Genomic DNA, 12,859 nt, shown 5'->3' with positions numbered 1-12,859 from the left:
CTGAAAAGCTAAACCTGCATCATTTGCCTCATACCCTTAAAAACCACATGGTTTTGTTCTTGTTCAAGCTTTAACCACCTAAGAAATCCCCTGAGTAAGCAGCTGCATTTTCAGAGTTCCTTTTTGACTTACTTATTTTTAACTTCAAGATTCCTGTGACAGTAGTGTTTATGGTGCTACAGTACTTTTCTGAACAGTGATCATTCAAAAAAAGGGGGGAAAAAGAAACTCAGAAGAAGACAGGCTAAAAGGTGAGACCCAACTCAGAGACTGTTGAAAGGTCAGACTTTGAATTCTGCATGTTCTTCATTCAACCTCGATCGTTTAATTTTCTCCTCCTCCCATATTCTCATCTCTCCAAACATCCCTTGTACAATAACACTGATAGAGGGTATAGAAGAAATACAGGCTTTGAGTTGTTTACTATGTTCTGAAGCATTCCTGTCTTTGGGAAATTGCTCAGGTTATTAATTTCTAAATTTCAACGTACTAGACCAAATCTTTCCCTTGGCTAGAAAACAAGACACTTTAAAAAAATCCCAAATTAGCTTTTGAAAAACATTTAAAATGGAAACCAGAGCTTTCATCTTCTGCATTACGTACTCCACAGATCAATAATCCCACTGGATTAACAGTAAGCAGGCAGCAGTCCTGCTTCTGTATCAGAGGAAAATGGAATTCAGTACATGATTTGGAGAGTTAAATGTCATAGCAAAATCTTGCTAATGTTTCTGCATTTAAAAGGGGGAAGGAAAAAAAAAGAAAAGAGGTCATTGGTGAGAGAGAAGATGCCAGGATGAAGTTTTAAGTTGCTCAAAGAAGCCAGGCAAAACAGTTCAGAAATTGAATGAAAAATGTTATCAGTTCTATGCTAGTTGGCATAACCTGCTACTAGCAAGCTTGGATGGGGTAGGAAGGGTCCCAGCCCAGTACCCTGCATCTGTTTCTATAATCAACTGGTCAGAAATGGATGCCTGGGTACAACAGTGTCGTGGTTTAACAGCTAACTGCTGTTCCCGCTCCATCTGGGTATCCCAGTGGTATCAGTAAGGATGCTTGCACAGGCTCCCATGATCTGCCCATTATGGAACAAACTGAGGAGTCAAACTCTAATTTCACTGGCTTCTCCTCAGACAAGGAAGGGAGAGAGTGAGGAAGACACAATACAGAAACAAACAGATGGAAAACACAGTAGAGGTGAAAGAAATACAGCAAACACAAAAAGAAAAAGCAGTGGTAGGGCAAAGACTGGTACCTGAGAGACTCTGGTGGCTTCTGCTAAGAACTTCTTCATTTCCTCTTCAGTGAAAACTACATTCATTGCAGACCCACTGTGAGAATGGCAAAGAAAAGAAAACAGGTCAGCTTCCCTTGTGAATTCAAGGGATATATCAGAGCATTGGACACCACAGCACAAGGTTGCCAACTACCTTTACATGACAGACTAGCCAAGCAAGCTCCTGACTCAAGTCACTTGCTCCACTCTTGACTGAAAGAAAGGCAGAACTGGTACCTAATGAACCTCCGTTATACTTCCCAGAGAAGATAGGTGACCTCCAGAACGATAATGAAGAATCAAGTAAAGAACTGTGGTTGTGTAGCCTTACCACTGCTGCCAAATCCCCAATCTGACCCAAGCCTTTACAGCTCCCCCTAAGCTAGAGGAGATGGCTATTCAGCCATGTAGCCCCACTAAGCACCCAGACTTTCACCATATGTGCAGGTTAGCTGCGAGCTCAGGACAAAACAGGTGCTTTGCTCATGTTAGCCTAATTGCTGTGAGGAAGTGAGGAATGCACAGGCCACTGGTGATGGTGCGACAGTGTAAATGCAGATGCAAATGGGCTGTTCTTTGCTGGCCATTTTGCTGTGCCCCTCCCCTAACGTCTTAGACACTAAGGGAGGGGCACAGCAGATACTTTGAAATGTAGCTGTCAGTAATATAAGAGATGAGGATCTGGGAGAACATGGGTCCAGAGTCAGTGATTCAGGGCCATTTTAAAGACAAGAATCTTTTAAAAAAGATGTTACATTTGTAACTTCCACCACTGACACTCAGTTTCCCCTTTGCTTTGGTGGGCAAGCCCACAGAGGCTGTGGGGAAAAGTGGAGGAAGGATCTAACCCACAAAATCAGTCACTTTAGCCTAAGATAAATAGGCACAAGTACCTAGGTGATTATACTTACCGGACTGCCTCTTCAGCTGATGTAAATCAACAGAGTTCAATTACATCCATGAATCTATGTCAGTTGTACCACTGAGGATGTGAGCTGGTGCACACAGTACATAACTAGTGGGGAAATGCATTTAGTTTTCCAAGGCCACTGGCAAATATTAAAAGCCATATCTGTTCAAAGGATGAAGAAGTCTAGCTGTGGACCTGCTGCTGTTCTGTAAATAGAGGCCAGACAGTGTGCTGTGCTAGGGCTTTTCACTTTCTATTTCCTCAAGTTCTACATCCTCCAGTTTCATCTTTCTCCCTGAAGTCCCCCTAACCTGTCCAAACACCTTTTAGCAAATACTTAAAATGGAAAGGGCCTATACCAAATTTAATATGGATGGAAACAAGAGGCTAAAAGAAGCATTCCCCAAAAATGTGGAAAATTACATCAGGAGCAGTTTCTCACTTATCCTCCTTATCCGAGTGCTGGCTTTTAACTTTGCTTTGCAAACCCACTGCAAGCTTCAAAAACTGGATAGAGAAGTCACATTCAGCAGTCTGTTCTAAAGGATATTTCCTCGAGGGTTGAAAATATAAGAAATCATTCTCCTTTTCTTCTTTTTAAATAAAAAGATTTCTTTTTTTTCCCCTGAAAATTAATACCGTGCCTCTTAATTTTGATATGTGTCTCTTTTGTATCAAAACGATCCTGTCTCCAATTTATTTTCACTTGTAAACTGTGCCCAGCAAACTGGCTCTCCGTGCCTAGTCACCCAGCTATGAAGAAAAGCCTTGCAGAGTAGAGTGATCATTCAGAACATGCGAGTTTGCTGTGTGTATGCGCTGGTTTAACTTCTTCAAAAAGTTTAGCTATTGGAAATGTGTGGCTCTCTACAAAGTCTATTCAAAGAGAAGCAGCTGCCACAGCATAGGGACATAAAACATGGCTGTAAGCAGAGAAGCTTAGCAAATAAGAAGCTGAACTCAAAAGACGCAGTGTCATTTTCTGAAAACAGATGCTAACCCCAATAAATGGCCTCAGCATGTTCCTTTCTGTTTTTCCTGGTGGCAAACAATCTTCTGGCTTAATTGTACAGGTAGTAGTCTCAGGAACCTTAAGAAATATCGCAGATGGTTCATGGTTTTGGCCTTGAGATATGAAAAAGGTAATGCAGCTAAACAGACATTCTTATGATTATGTTCTACCTTTGATCTATACCTGATGGACATAAGCTATCCATTGGCTTCCTTTATTGGTTTGAGCAGTTGTCGCACCTGTTAAGACAGGCAGCTTTACGCCACATGCACCTAGCATAGTGTTTTCCACACATCCCCTGAAATTACTCTGCCTTGTCTCAAAGAGGCTTTTGTAGTTCATGTCCCCAAGTTGATGAGCTCTGATGATTGAGCCTTACCTCAGAACATAGGAAGGCCTCAGCAAACATGGGTAACTCACAGAGCTTGCAAATTCAACTGCATCTCTCTAAAGAAAGGGAGGAAAAACATACTGCAAACAAGAAAATATTTTAAAGTCATACCAAAATTTCAACTCTAACCACATTTTCACTTTACAAGCCATTAAGATTGGCAGGGCTGGGGAGAAGTAGGGGACTACAGCCTGGGCTGAATGTAATATATGACTTCTTGGTTCCAGAGTTGTCATCTTCAGACCTACCCTATCCATAGAGCTTCACCAGGAAAAAAGAGCAGTGCCAACACATCTCTATTCCTTTGCAATCTCCACCTGCTAGAACAGTTTTCAAGGCCAGCAGGGTAAACTAGAGTAGCCTGACAGTGGTGCTAACTTTTGCTGGGTATATACCCCGTGTTGTGTAAAGGTAATTTAATGACACTTCCCTTCCAGTTTCCATCCCACTCCCAGTGATGCTATAGTATCACTTTACAGGGATCAAAAAGTTCTTCAACATTGGCAGTAAAAAGCTGTCAAATGTCTTTGGAATCCTTGAAATGTATCAGTAAGTCGGTCTCCCCTGAGCAGATGTTTGTAACAACCCCCAGCCGCTTCATTGTTTCCCAGATGCACATCCCAACTTACCAGTGTGCTGACTGCCTTCCAGGGAGCCTGGGCCACATGCAGCTCATCCAAGACAGCTGAGAATATGGAACGATCCTCTGCCCGGTCAATCTGCAAAGGATTTGTGCCAAGGATCTTCACTCCACTCTGGTGCAGTGGCACTGCCAAGTTATTGGGAATCTGCCCACCTACAGAAATAATGCAACCACTGCATCCCTGTTGGCAGAGAGAAAGGAGCACAGTCATGTCCAAGTTAGCTTAACATTAAGAGCTGTTATAATGAGGAATCCAATATTTAGATTAAATCACTTTTCAGGTTGCTCTGAGCAAAGGCAGATCATAATTGTGCTGATCCAGACACCCAGGCTGCAAAGTGTGACTCAGAGTGTGTAGCCTCTCTAAAACAGCAATATCCTCCTTGATATCACTCAACAGACAGCACTAACTCGAGGTCAAATTCCCCAGGAAACTAAAGAAATGTGCAGTGTTCACATGCCTTTCAACATCAAGCCAAGATTTTAACTTCTGCTAGAACCACAGATTGTTACCTTGTTTTCATGTCATGTTTAGGTGCTTCTGCTTTCCCAGTGAGGATAAGCACTGAGCTGACACATGCTCCCTTGCCTTACAGAGGAAGGGCACAGTGCTATGAAAACCTCACACCGCGCCCCCCCCCAACAAAACTCAAAACTCCACTCGGTGGGGTCAGGTCTCCCTCCTGTGTTCTCCTACACATGTGAACATGGGGACCATCATTTCAACTGAGCCCACTCCAACTGCCCTGCTGCAACTTTGGACACAGTAGCATGAACAAACAAGATGTTTTAGGTTCCCTTTCTTTCTCAGTCCAGCTCTTCCAAGAAAATGTGGTCAGAGTCTTCCAGAGTAACAGACATTCAGGCAAACTCTTTTTTACTACAGAGTTGCAAGGCAGTAACCCCCAGCAGAGAGACAATGGGAGAAACCTGGAATTTGTGTTTGCTTGTTTGGTTTTTATCTGCTAAGCAAACATTCTTTCCTAGTCCCAGATGCCAGCCTTTAAGGGGCACTTCACTGCTGATCCCTTGCTGGCCTGTACAAAGCAGAGCACAATCTAGTTTAGAGCCCAATCCATCAGACAGCCTGTGGTGGTGAATTACTCTGGTTACACTTAGCCCTTTATTTTAATTCATCCTCATTATTCCTGACTAGCTCCTCATTTCTGGTAATGCATTCAATAGTAACAAGTATTTCAGCCAAACTGTCATATATGCTCATTTCTACACAGGTTATTTCCAAGTGCTTCAGTTCCAGAAGTGGATGAGGCAGGACAGGTGGCACAGCATCCTCCAGCCACAACAGCACATCATGTTCGTCACTGGGCGACCACAACATTTTAAGTGAGGAAATAATAAATGACAAATAACAAGAGACAGGTGAGCTCACTTGCAAACACACATCCTTCTTCAGGTGCAAATATGGGCTTTTTTTTTTTTTTTTTTTACATAGAACTCCTAATGCTTTCAAGTACACTCTAGTCTGGTATGAAAATTTTCAATAGTAAAAAAAACCCTTAGAGTACATGGAACAATTATGAGGATATGAATTACATTTAGATTGTGTATTAATTGCGGGTAATTAAATTATGGGCACTTTAATTCCAAGCTAAAGCTGGTGAAACTTTGCCCAAAGGAGAATCAGACCCACAGTACAGCTGTAGTGAAGGGCTCTTTTGAAACAAATATGTTTTACACAGTTTTACTCACCTCTAACAAGTGAGAAACATAAATCAAGTGATCCATGGTTTGGCTCTATCTTTTAAAGTATCAATGTTCTTTTAATTAACAAGTGTGTTTTTCCTGAAGAAGGTTAGCCCCACTGGCCTTCCTGGAAGAGGAACTTCTTAATGAGGGATTTAAAGGGATTTAGAGTGGCAGATCTGTAAGCTGAGAGCAGGATGGACTAGAAGTGACTGAGAAAAAGCAGATATTAAATGCCAGTACAAACCATGCTCAACTTTAATGTGGTTAATTTCCTACCATAACAAAAAGCCACTAAAAAAGTCTGGCATTTAAGCATCACTGATCATCCCAAGGTCTACAAGATTATTATTTGCTGCTAATATACAGCACTGGAGATAATTTTTTTTTCCTTTTCACCATGCAGTCACTTATGGGATGACATGGTGCTGCTGGCCAACAGCAACTATCCGAAAGAGCTTAGGACAGGGAGTGAAAAATGCCTCATTAGTAGACGGTGGAGCAAGGACAGAGACTGTTTTGTGCCCACATGGGGTTGTCTCATGGCATCAGAGCTCGCCATCTCCAACTGAGAAGAAAAGTCTGTTCCTTACTGCTTCCAGACCCATCCAAAATACAGTACTTATCTCTAGTCCCCAGGCCCCTTATCATCCCACATGGACAAGAACCAGGCAGTGAATAAAGCAAACCCCTTCTTGCAAGTCAGAATGGTTCCTGTTTGATAACAAGTCAACCTAGCTTTGCTGCCAAGGTCAACCAACATCTTAATCCTCAACATATTTGAAATGCGAATGTCCCAGCTAACAGCTTTTCTTCGTCTGCTGCTTATTTCTTCCTTTAAAACAATTCTAGTCACTGAGCCTCTAAAATCCAAATACTGCCTACATCAAAGTTGGGATGGCGTTAGGGAGTCCAGCCCCATGGAGACAGAGGAGATGGCTTATTCAAGCAGATAGCAAAGAATCATATACTCATTTTTACTCAAAAAGAACCATAAATTAAGACCCAGCTGCTGCTTACTTCTTCCTTTAAAATTCTGCTGTTATTTCCCAAAGCATGCTCTTGCCCAAAGAGCAGCCCACCGCCCTGCTAGAGAACAGGACTGCTCCACTGAGAAATGTGGGCAGACAGAAATGGACTCCACTGCATAATCCTTTGCCATCAGCCATATTTTAATTATAAAGAAAATGAATAACATCCTTGACATTAGATATCTTTAAAATATAAGCTATATATAATCTAGTGAAAGAAGCCTAGAGAGAATTATTTTTCCCTTTATAACTAAAATCACTCTTTTCATTACTACCTTGCTTTTATGTCATTAGTAATAGAGTTGGGTTTTCTTTTTCCCTGAGTTTGAAAACAAATTAGACCATTAAAATTGTACCTAAGAGCCTCCTTTAGTTTTATGAATTGTTTCAGAATGATCCTAGTAACTGAAAAAGAATCAGAAGAGACCCTCAAGCAGATAGAAATTAAAATAAAAAGGGAACATCTTCTCTGGAAACAAAAAGCCAATAAATCTGAGGGAAGGAATTTTTTTTTTTTTTTTAAATTATTGTCCTCATAGACTACCACCTAACTTTGCACATTCACAGTAAATTAAACTTCCCTCCAAAGCACGGCTCTATTGTGCAGAGCTCAGTCTCTGGTGAGTCAGAGCAGCTATGAATGTCAACTGGTGAGGGAGAGGTAAAAGGGGACACAAGGGAGAGAAAGAGAAGGGACAGCTGAGTACATCCCTGGGACAGGATCATGTGAAGCTGTGAGCAGCTCTTGGTAGGCAGGTTCCAGCCCCCTCAGTCTTGTTGGTAACCTTGCTCCTCAATGTGGCCTAATTTGTCTAATCAGAAAAACTGGAAAAAGTCAGTGCACCTATTTATTTGAGCTTAATAGTTGCCCAAGGTTTGCTGCTAATCCAAACAACGTTTAGGGAGTTCATGTATCATCTCTACTGAGGGCAAAGGGTTGTCTCCATTGTTTGCTGATGGTTCTACCTATGGTTTGCCAATTATCCAGGACTTTTCAGAGTATTTGCCACTGTTCATTGTACATTGGAACACCAGAGGGGAGGCTAATGAGCAGGTAAGTTTAAAAGATCAGTCCGAAATCATGCCACTATTCATGCTTTGTATATGAAGCTGGGAGAGATGGTTATCTGCAGGATTGATGAAGGACCTCAGATTCAGATTCTGAATTTTTAACTTGATCATTTCCTTTGGGACTGTCTTGCAACTGCATTTGTCTGAGGAAGTATTCTGTTAACAGGACATTAGTATTTGGCTCACTCATTTAAAAAAAAATTACATATAGCAAATAATATATTTTAGACTACACTCTGCTGGAGGTCTGGAGTCTGTCCCCAGGTCTGCCTATGTCCTTTTGCACGACTTAAGCATAATGATACCATTTCCTTTTGTCACTACTTAAGAAAAGTGTTCCAAAACATCTGAGTATTTATGATTAATCTCAAGATTTATTAGACAGCACAACCCTAACTTTGGATCTTTAGGCTCAGACTCTGAAGGCTTTAACACCTCCAGAGCAAACCTCAAATTGGTTGTTTTCATACCCAAGTCAGAGTAGCAGAATCCTCTGCAAACTCCCAGCATCTCTCTTCTCCCCCCTTTTATTCCCACCACCTCAGCTCCTGCTGCCTCCTCCCTGCCCTCTCTCCTCTCACGATCACTTTTTGGTTTACTTCACAAACAGAACAGGCTACAAACATGCCCATAAGCATGAGCGCAGTCCAGCTGATGAGCATGGCTGGCTGAGCTGGGGAAACTGCCAGTGTCCTTCCCCTGCAGCTCTGGGTACCACAGGATGCTGTTATTAGACCTTGAAATCTGCAATGCCTCCCATCAAATTCACCAAGCCCTGCTGTGACAAGCAAGATACTGTAAGTTTCAATATGAATGCATAATTCTTTTCACATATTTTTCTTACCCAACTTGCTAATTACTAGCACTACATATTTAAATGAGTAGTTGCTCCCTCATCACCTATCTCTACCTTCTCTTTGATCCTTCAGTAATTAGATGCCGTGTTTCATCAGTGTTATTTGTCTGACAAACTGTCACACTGGTTTCCTCCACACCCCAAGTTCAGAAGTTCAGTTTTGCTCAAGTAAACAAGAGTTCAGTGTTTATAGAGCTGAGCCTCATGGATAATCCCAAAGCATTAACAAATCAGCCTTTAAGACTCCAGAGAGCCACCAGAGTCTTTTGGCCTGTCCTAAAACTATGCTTTCCAGTAACAGTCTCTGTTTTCATGAAAATTTAAAGAGGAGATAAAACAACATGTAAAAATAGGAAAGTACGAAGATGCAACTGAAAAATGGTCCTAAACAGTATTTTGCAAATAGTTTAGGAACAGAGACTAGAGACTGGGACTGGAGTTCTGATGTGCTCTTGCTTGCTTCCAAATTTGGGAATGATCAAAATATAGCCAGGTTAAAAATAACATTTTAGAAACTTGCACCCATTCACAAAGGAGATGAGCTCAAATTGTCACATACTGGGAAAAAAGAGCCAAGAAAAATCTTGAGTTTAACATGATCTGGGTTCTGCAAAGTTGCTTCAGCAAGTTACAGGGCAAACCGACACTGAATTTCAAGGGAGATCAAGTTCCTGTAAGCATCTTTGAAAGCCTCAGACACAAATCCAAGATGACTGTGTTACCAGTTAGAAATCAACATTTTCCACATTGGGACCAACTGTTTACATTATATATCCTTCCATTACAAAATCTGTCTGGGGCTGCTCTCCGTCTCTTAGTATCAGCACTTCTGAGCACTTGAGAACTCCTGACAGACAAATGCAATGTCTGGATCAGGAGCTGGAACATGTTTTGCTTTGATGACAATTCCAATGCCCCTTCCTGACCTGCCTGCATGCTGGACCACATCCACCACATTGCCACTGTATTGCAATGCCAAGACTGCAAGTTCTTGAGCACATGTTAGCATTATGCACATAACTTGTTCTACTGCTTCAGGAGGAGTACTTGTGCTTGAAGTCAAGGATATGCTTAAGTGCTAAAGCTCAGCACCACCAGGGCAGAACAATTTGTGCAATAAATGACTGTGCAGCAAATTAAATCTGCTTGTAAATATTGCACAATATGGCATCTTGCAAAATAATTTAATATTTATTTGGCATTCATTATTGAGCAGTCTGCTAGGAACATCAACGATGTGTAAAATGCAACATCAGGATCCAAACCAAACAGCTTTTGCTAGCAAGCTCTCCCCCTTTGCCCCCAGCTGCTCCGCCAAAGCAAGCTAGTGACATGAATCTTGAAAAGTTTGGTCTGCTTCATGGCTTTTTATCGCTGCTTCTGCTTTTCTTTACCTCATATTGGTAGATGTCCAGGATCCTTTCCAGTGACAGCTCCTCAAAGTACAGTCTGTCACACTCATCAAAATCTGTGCTCACCGTCTCTGGGTTGCAATTCACTACGACGGTCTTGTTGCCAAGCTGACGCAGCGTGCGGATACTGGAGACAGCACACCAATCAAACTCCACGCTGCTGCCTGCCAGCAGACAGAAAAGTGGGCAAGGAAAGGAAGGACGCAGAGAAGAAAACAAACAGACGTTCTCAGCACTCAAGCTTAAAAAAGAAAGGAAAAAAACCCCAGCATTGCCTCCTGTCAGCTCAGAGCAAGAAATCTAACTGTCCTCCCATGGAAACTAATCATCCACAAACATGAGCCTCCAAGCACAACAGGTAAGTTGGCTCAGCTGCTCAGGAGTGACAGGCCTCTAACATGCCTGTCATGCTGCACGCATAAATACTCATGCCTGCTCTTGCTCCCCAGTCAGCTACTACTGCCTGCCAACCAACATGCTTTGAGATGAACTTAAGAGGCAGAATCTTAGAGGTGACCAAACTGAGTGTCCATTATTATTAGACATCTCTGTTTACTCAAGGAAACATGAAGCATTTGTAGAGATGTGGCTTAAAAAACAGAAGACCGAAGCACTTTTCACCTTCCAGAAGAGCAGAGTGTGGCTAACCTAACAACAGAAAAATTACAACTCAGTGGGTTTGACCTTCCTGTGTGCTGACTCTAGATAAGGCAAATTGGTAGAACCACACTTTTAGAGCCACTCTGATCCTTTTATCTTGGTTTGAAGGCCACAGTAACTATGGCAATGCTGTGGGGCAAGCACGTCCTACTGTGCTGAACCCTGAGCAAGCACTGTGGCCACCTCTAAAGGAAAGAGGCAAAGAGGGAGTCACCTGGTGCTCAGGTGAGCACCAGGACTTGGTATTTGGTCTGGGGCAAGCTGGAGGACTTGGGCAATGCTGCAGGCTTCAGGCAATGCTGGAGTCCAGACTTATGCTAATAGCTACTGTCCCATAAATTTCTACACTCAAGCATCTAAGAGGGGTACCATAAACAGAATGATGCATATTAAAAAACATCATTAAATGGTTATGCTTACAGTCTACAAGAAAACCTTGGCCTCATCATGTTGTGTTCACAGTCATTACATGATCATTACGCACTGATACCATTATTTTTATATACAATTGTGTGACAAGATACATTGGAAATTCAGGCTGTGCTTAATTGCTGTTTCCACCACCTAGTCACAAACAGATGGCTGTCACAGGTCACTCACTGACAGGCACACAATTTATTTCCCTAATTCTGTCAAACAGGAACCTCAAAACATGCTTAAGTCTCAGCTAAAACCCCACAGAAAAGAGAGAGAAATAAAATCTGAAACTGGATGTTTCCCAGAAGGGTCACCAGATGCTCGTTCACTTTTTGTATTCCACTTCCATTAGTCAGATATTCTTATACACATAAGAAACCTCAAATCTGGGACACAATGGTCATCTGGAGTCCCCATCTGACTGCTTTAGACACTACCTGGGAAAACAGCTGAACACTTGTAAGTATACTACAGCCACATCCAGTAACAGTCACGTCCAAACACTGAGAAAAGGGAAGACAGCAAGTAATTAGTAATATTAGTAATGACTGTTGTAACATAACCAGCCACTGCTCCTCAGAAGATAATTACTACATCAATACAGGCACATTTTTGAACTCACTTTCAGGTTTCAATCATGTTATATCTACATGCACACCATAAAATTTACAGAGCACTCTGCTGGTCCACACACTCAGTGGAATAGCTTATTAATACTGCTTTCAGGGCTGACTTTCACACAAACAAAACCCTCTCCCAGGATAGGAGATACCCGCCTGGCAGCAAGTAAAGAGCAAGTATCGTCTTGAATATCTGAGCAACAGCCCCACGGAGCACAGGTCACACACTGCATCTCAGCCTCTCAGTGAGCCAGAGACCTTTATGTGTGCATGAAAGGTGCGTCAAAGCATGCTCTGAAGTTCAAGAGTGTGCAACTGTACCAATTCACATCATGGTTCTATTCAGCATATTAGTTAAGAAGAAAGAACAAGAAAATTCAATTTGGGTAATTTTCTTTTTAAATCCAGAATATAGCATGACTTATTTAATGACCATACACTTCCCCCAAATCATTTTATTTCTTTGCAAAATTGTCAACATTGTCAAGATTTGACTGTAATTAAAAATATTTTCAAACAAAAGTGGGGAGGGCGGGTTTAAGCTAAAACTCAGTTTTCACAAAGGAAAGAATAATCTTTGGTTAAAAAAAAAAAGAGAAAAAGAAAAAAGGTAACTTCGCCTGTTTAACTTCCATCCAAATCATTTAGCTGTTTCTGACCTGTTCCTGTTTTGTAAGTGTACATCCACAGGGAACACTAAGTTGATCCCACTGAATTATGATTACAATTCTGAAGGCATAGGGGAAAAGCACACTGCTTACTTGCCTTCAAAGGATAACAAAAGAAAATAAAAATAAATCAACTTGGCTATTGCACCTAGAAAAAAAATCTTTTTGAGGTGCAAGTAATGGTTTCT

The 12,859-nt window shown here is 41.7% G+C and overlaps 1 protein-coding gene across 1 annotated transcript in view; it reads right to left on the bottom strand.

Annotated features, from left to right (window-relative positions):
• Nucleotides 1-12,859, bottom strand: part of CPS1 (carbamoyl-phosphate synthase 1) — a 93,320-nt gene that overhangs the window by 20,112 nt on the left and 60,349 nt on the right. The window contains exons 25-28 of the mRNA XM_009481893.2: nucleotides 10,289-10,470; nucleotides 4,219-4,413; nucleotides 3,578-3,645; nucleotides 1,256-1,331 (exon numbers count right to left, since the gene is read on the bottom strand). Coding sequence (XP_009480168.1) covers nucleotides 1,256-1,331; nucleotides 3,578-3,645; nucleotides 4,219-4,413; nucleotides 10,289-10,470 — 521 coding nt within the window. The remainder of the gene's footprint in view (nucleotides 1-1,255; nucleotides 1,332-3,577; nucleotides 3,646-4,218; nucleotides 4,414-10,288; nucleotides 10,471-12,859) is intronic.

The sequence above is a fragment of the Pelecanus crispus genome, chromosome 5 (genome assembly GCF_030463565.1).
Source record: "Pelecanus crispus isolate bPelCri1 chromosome 5, bPelCri1.pri, whole genome shotgun sequence".
Lineage (NCBI taxonomy): Eukaryota > Metazoa > Chordata > Aves > Pelecaniformes > Pelecanidae > Pelecanus > Pelecanus crispus.
The sequence above is the reverse complement of the archived record's forward strand: the minus strand, read 5'-3'. Positions and strand labels throughout refer to the sequence as shown.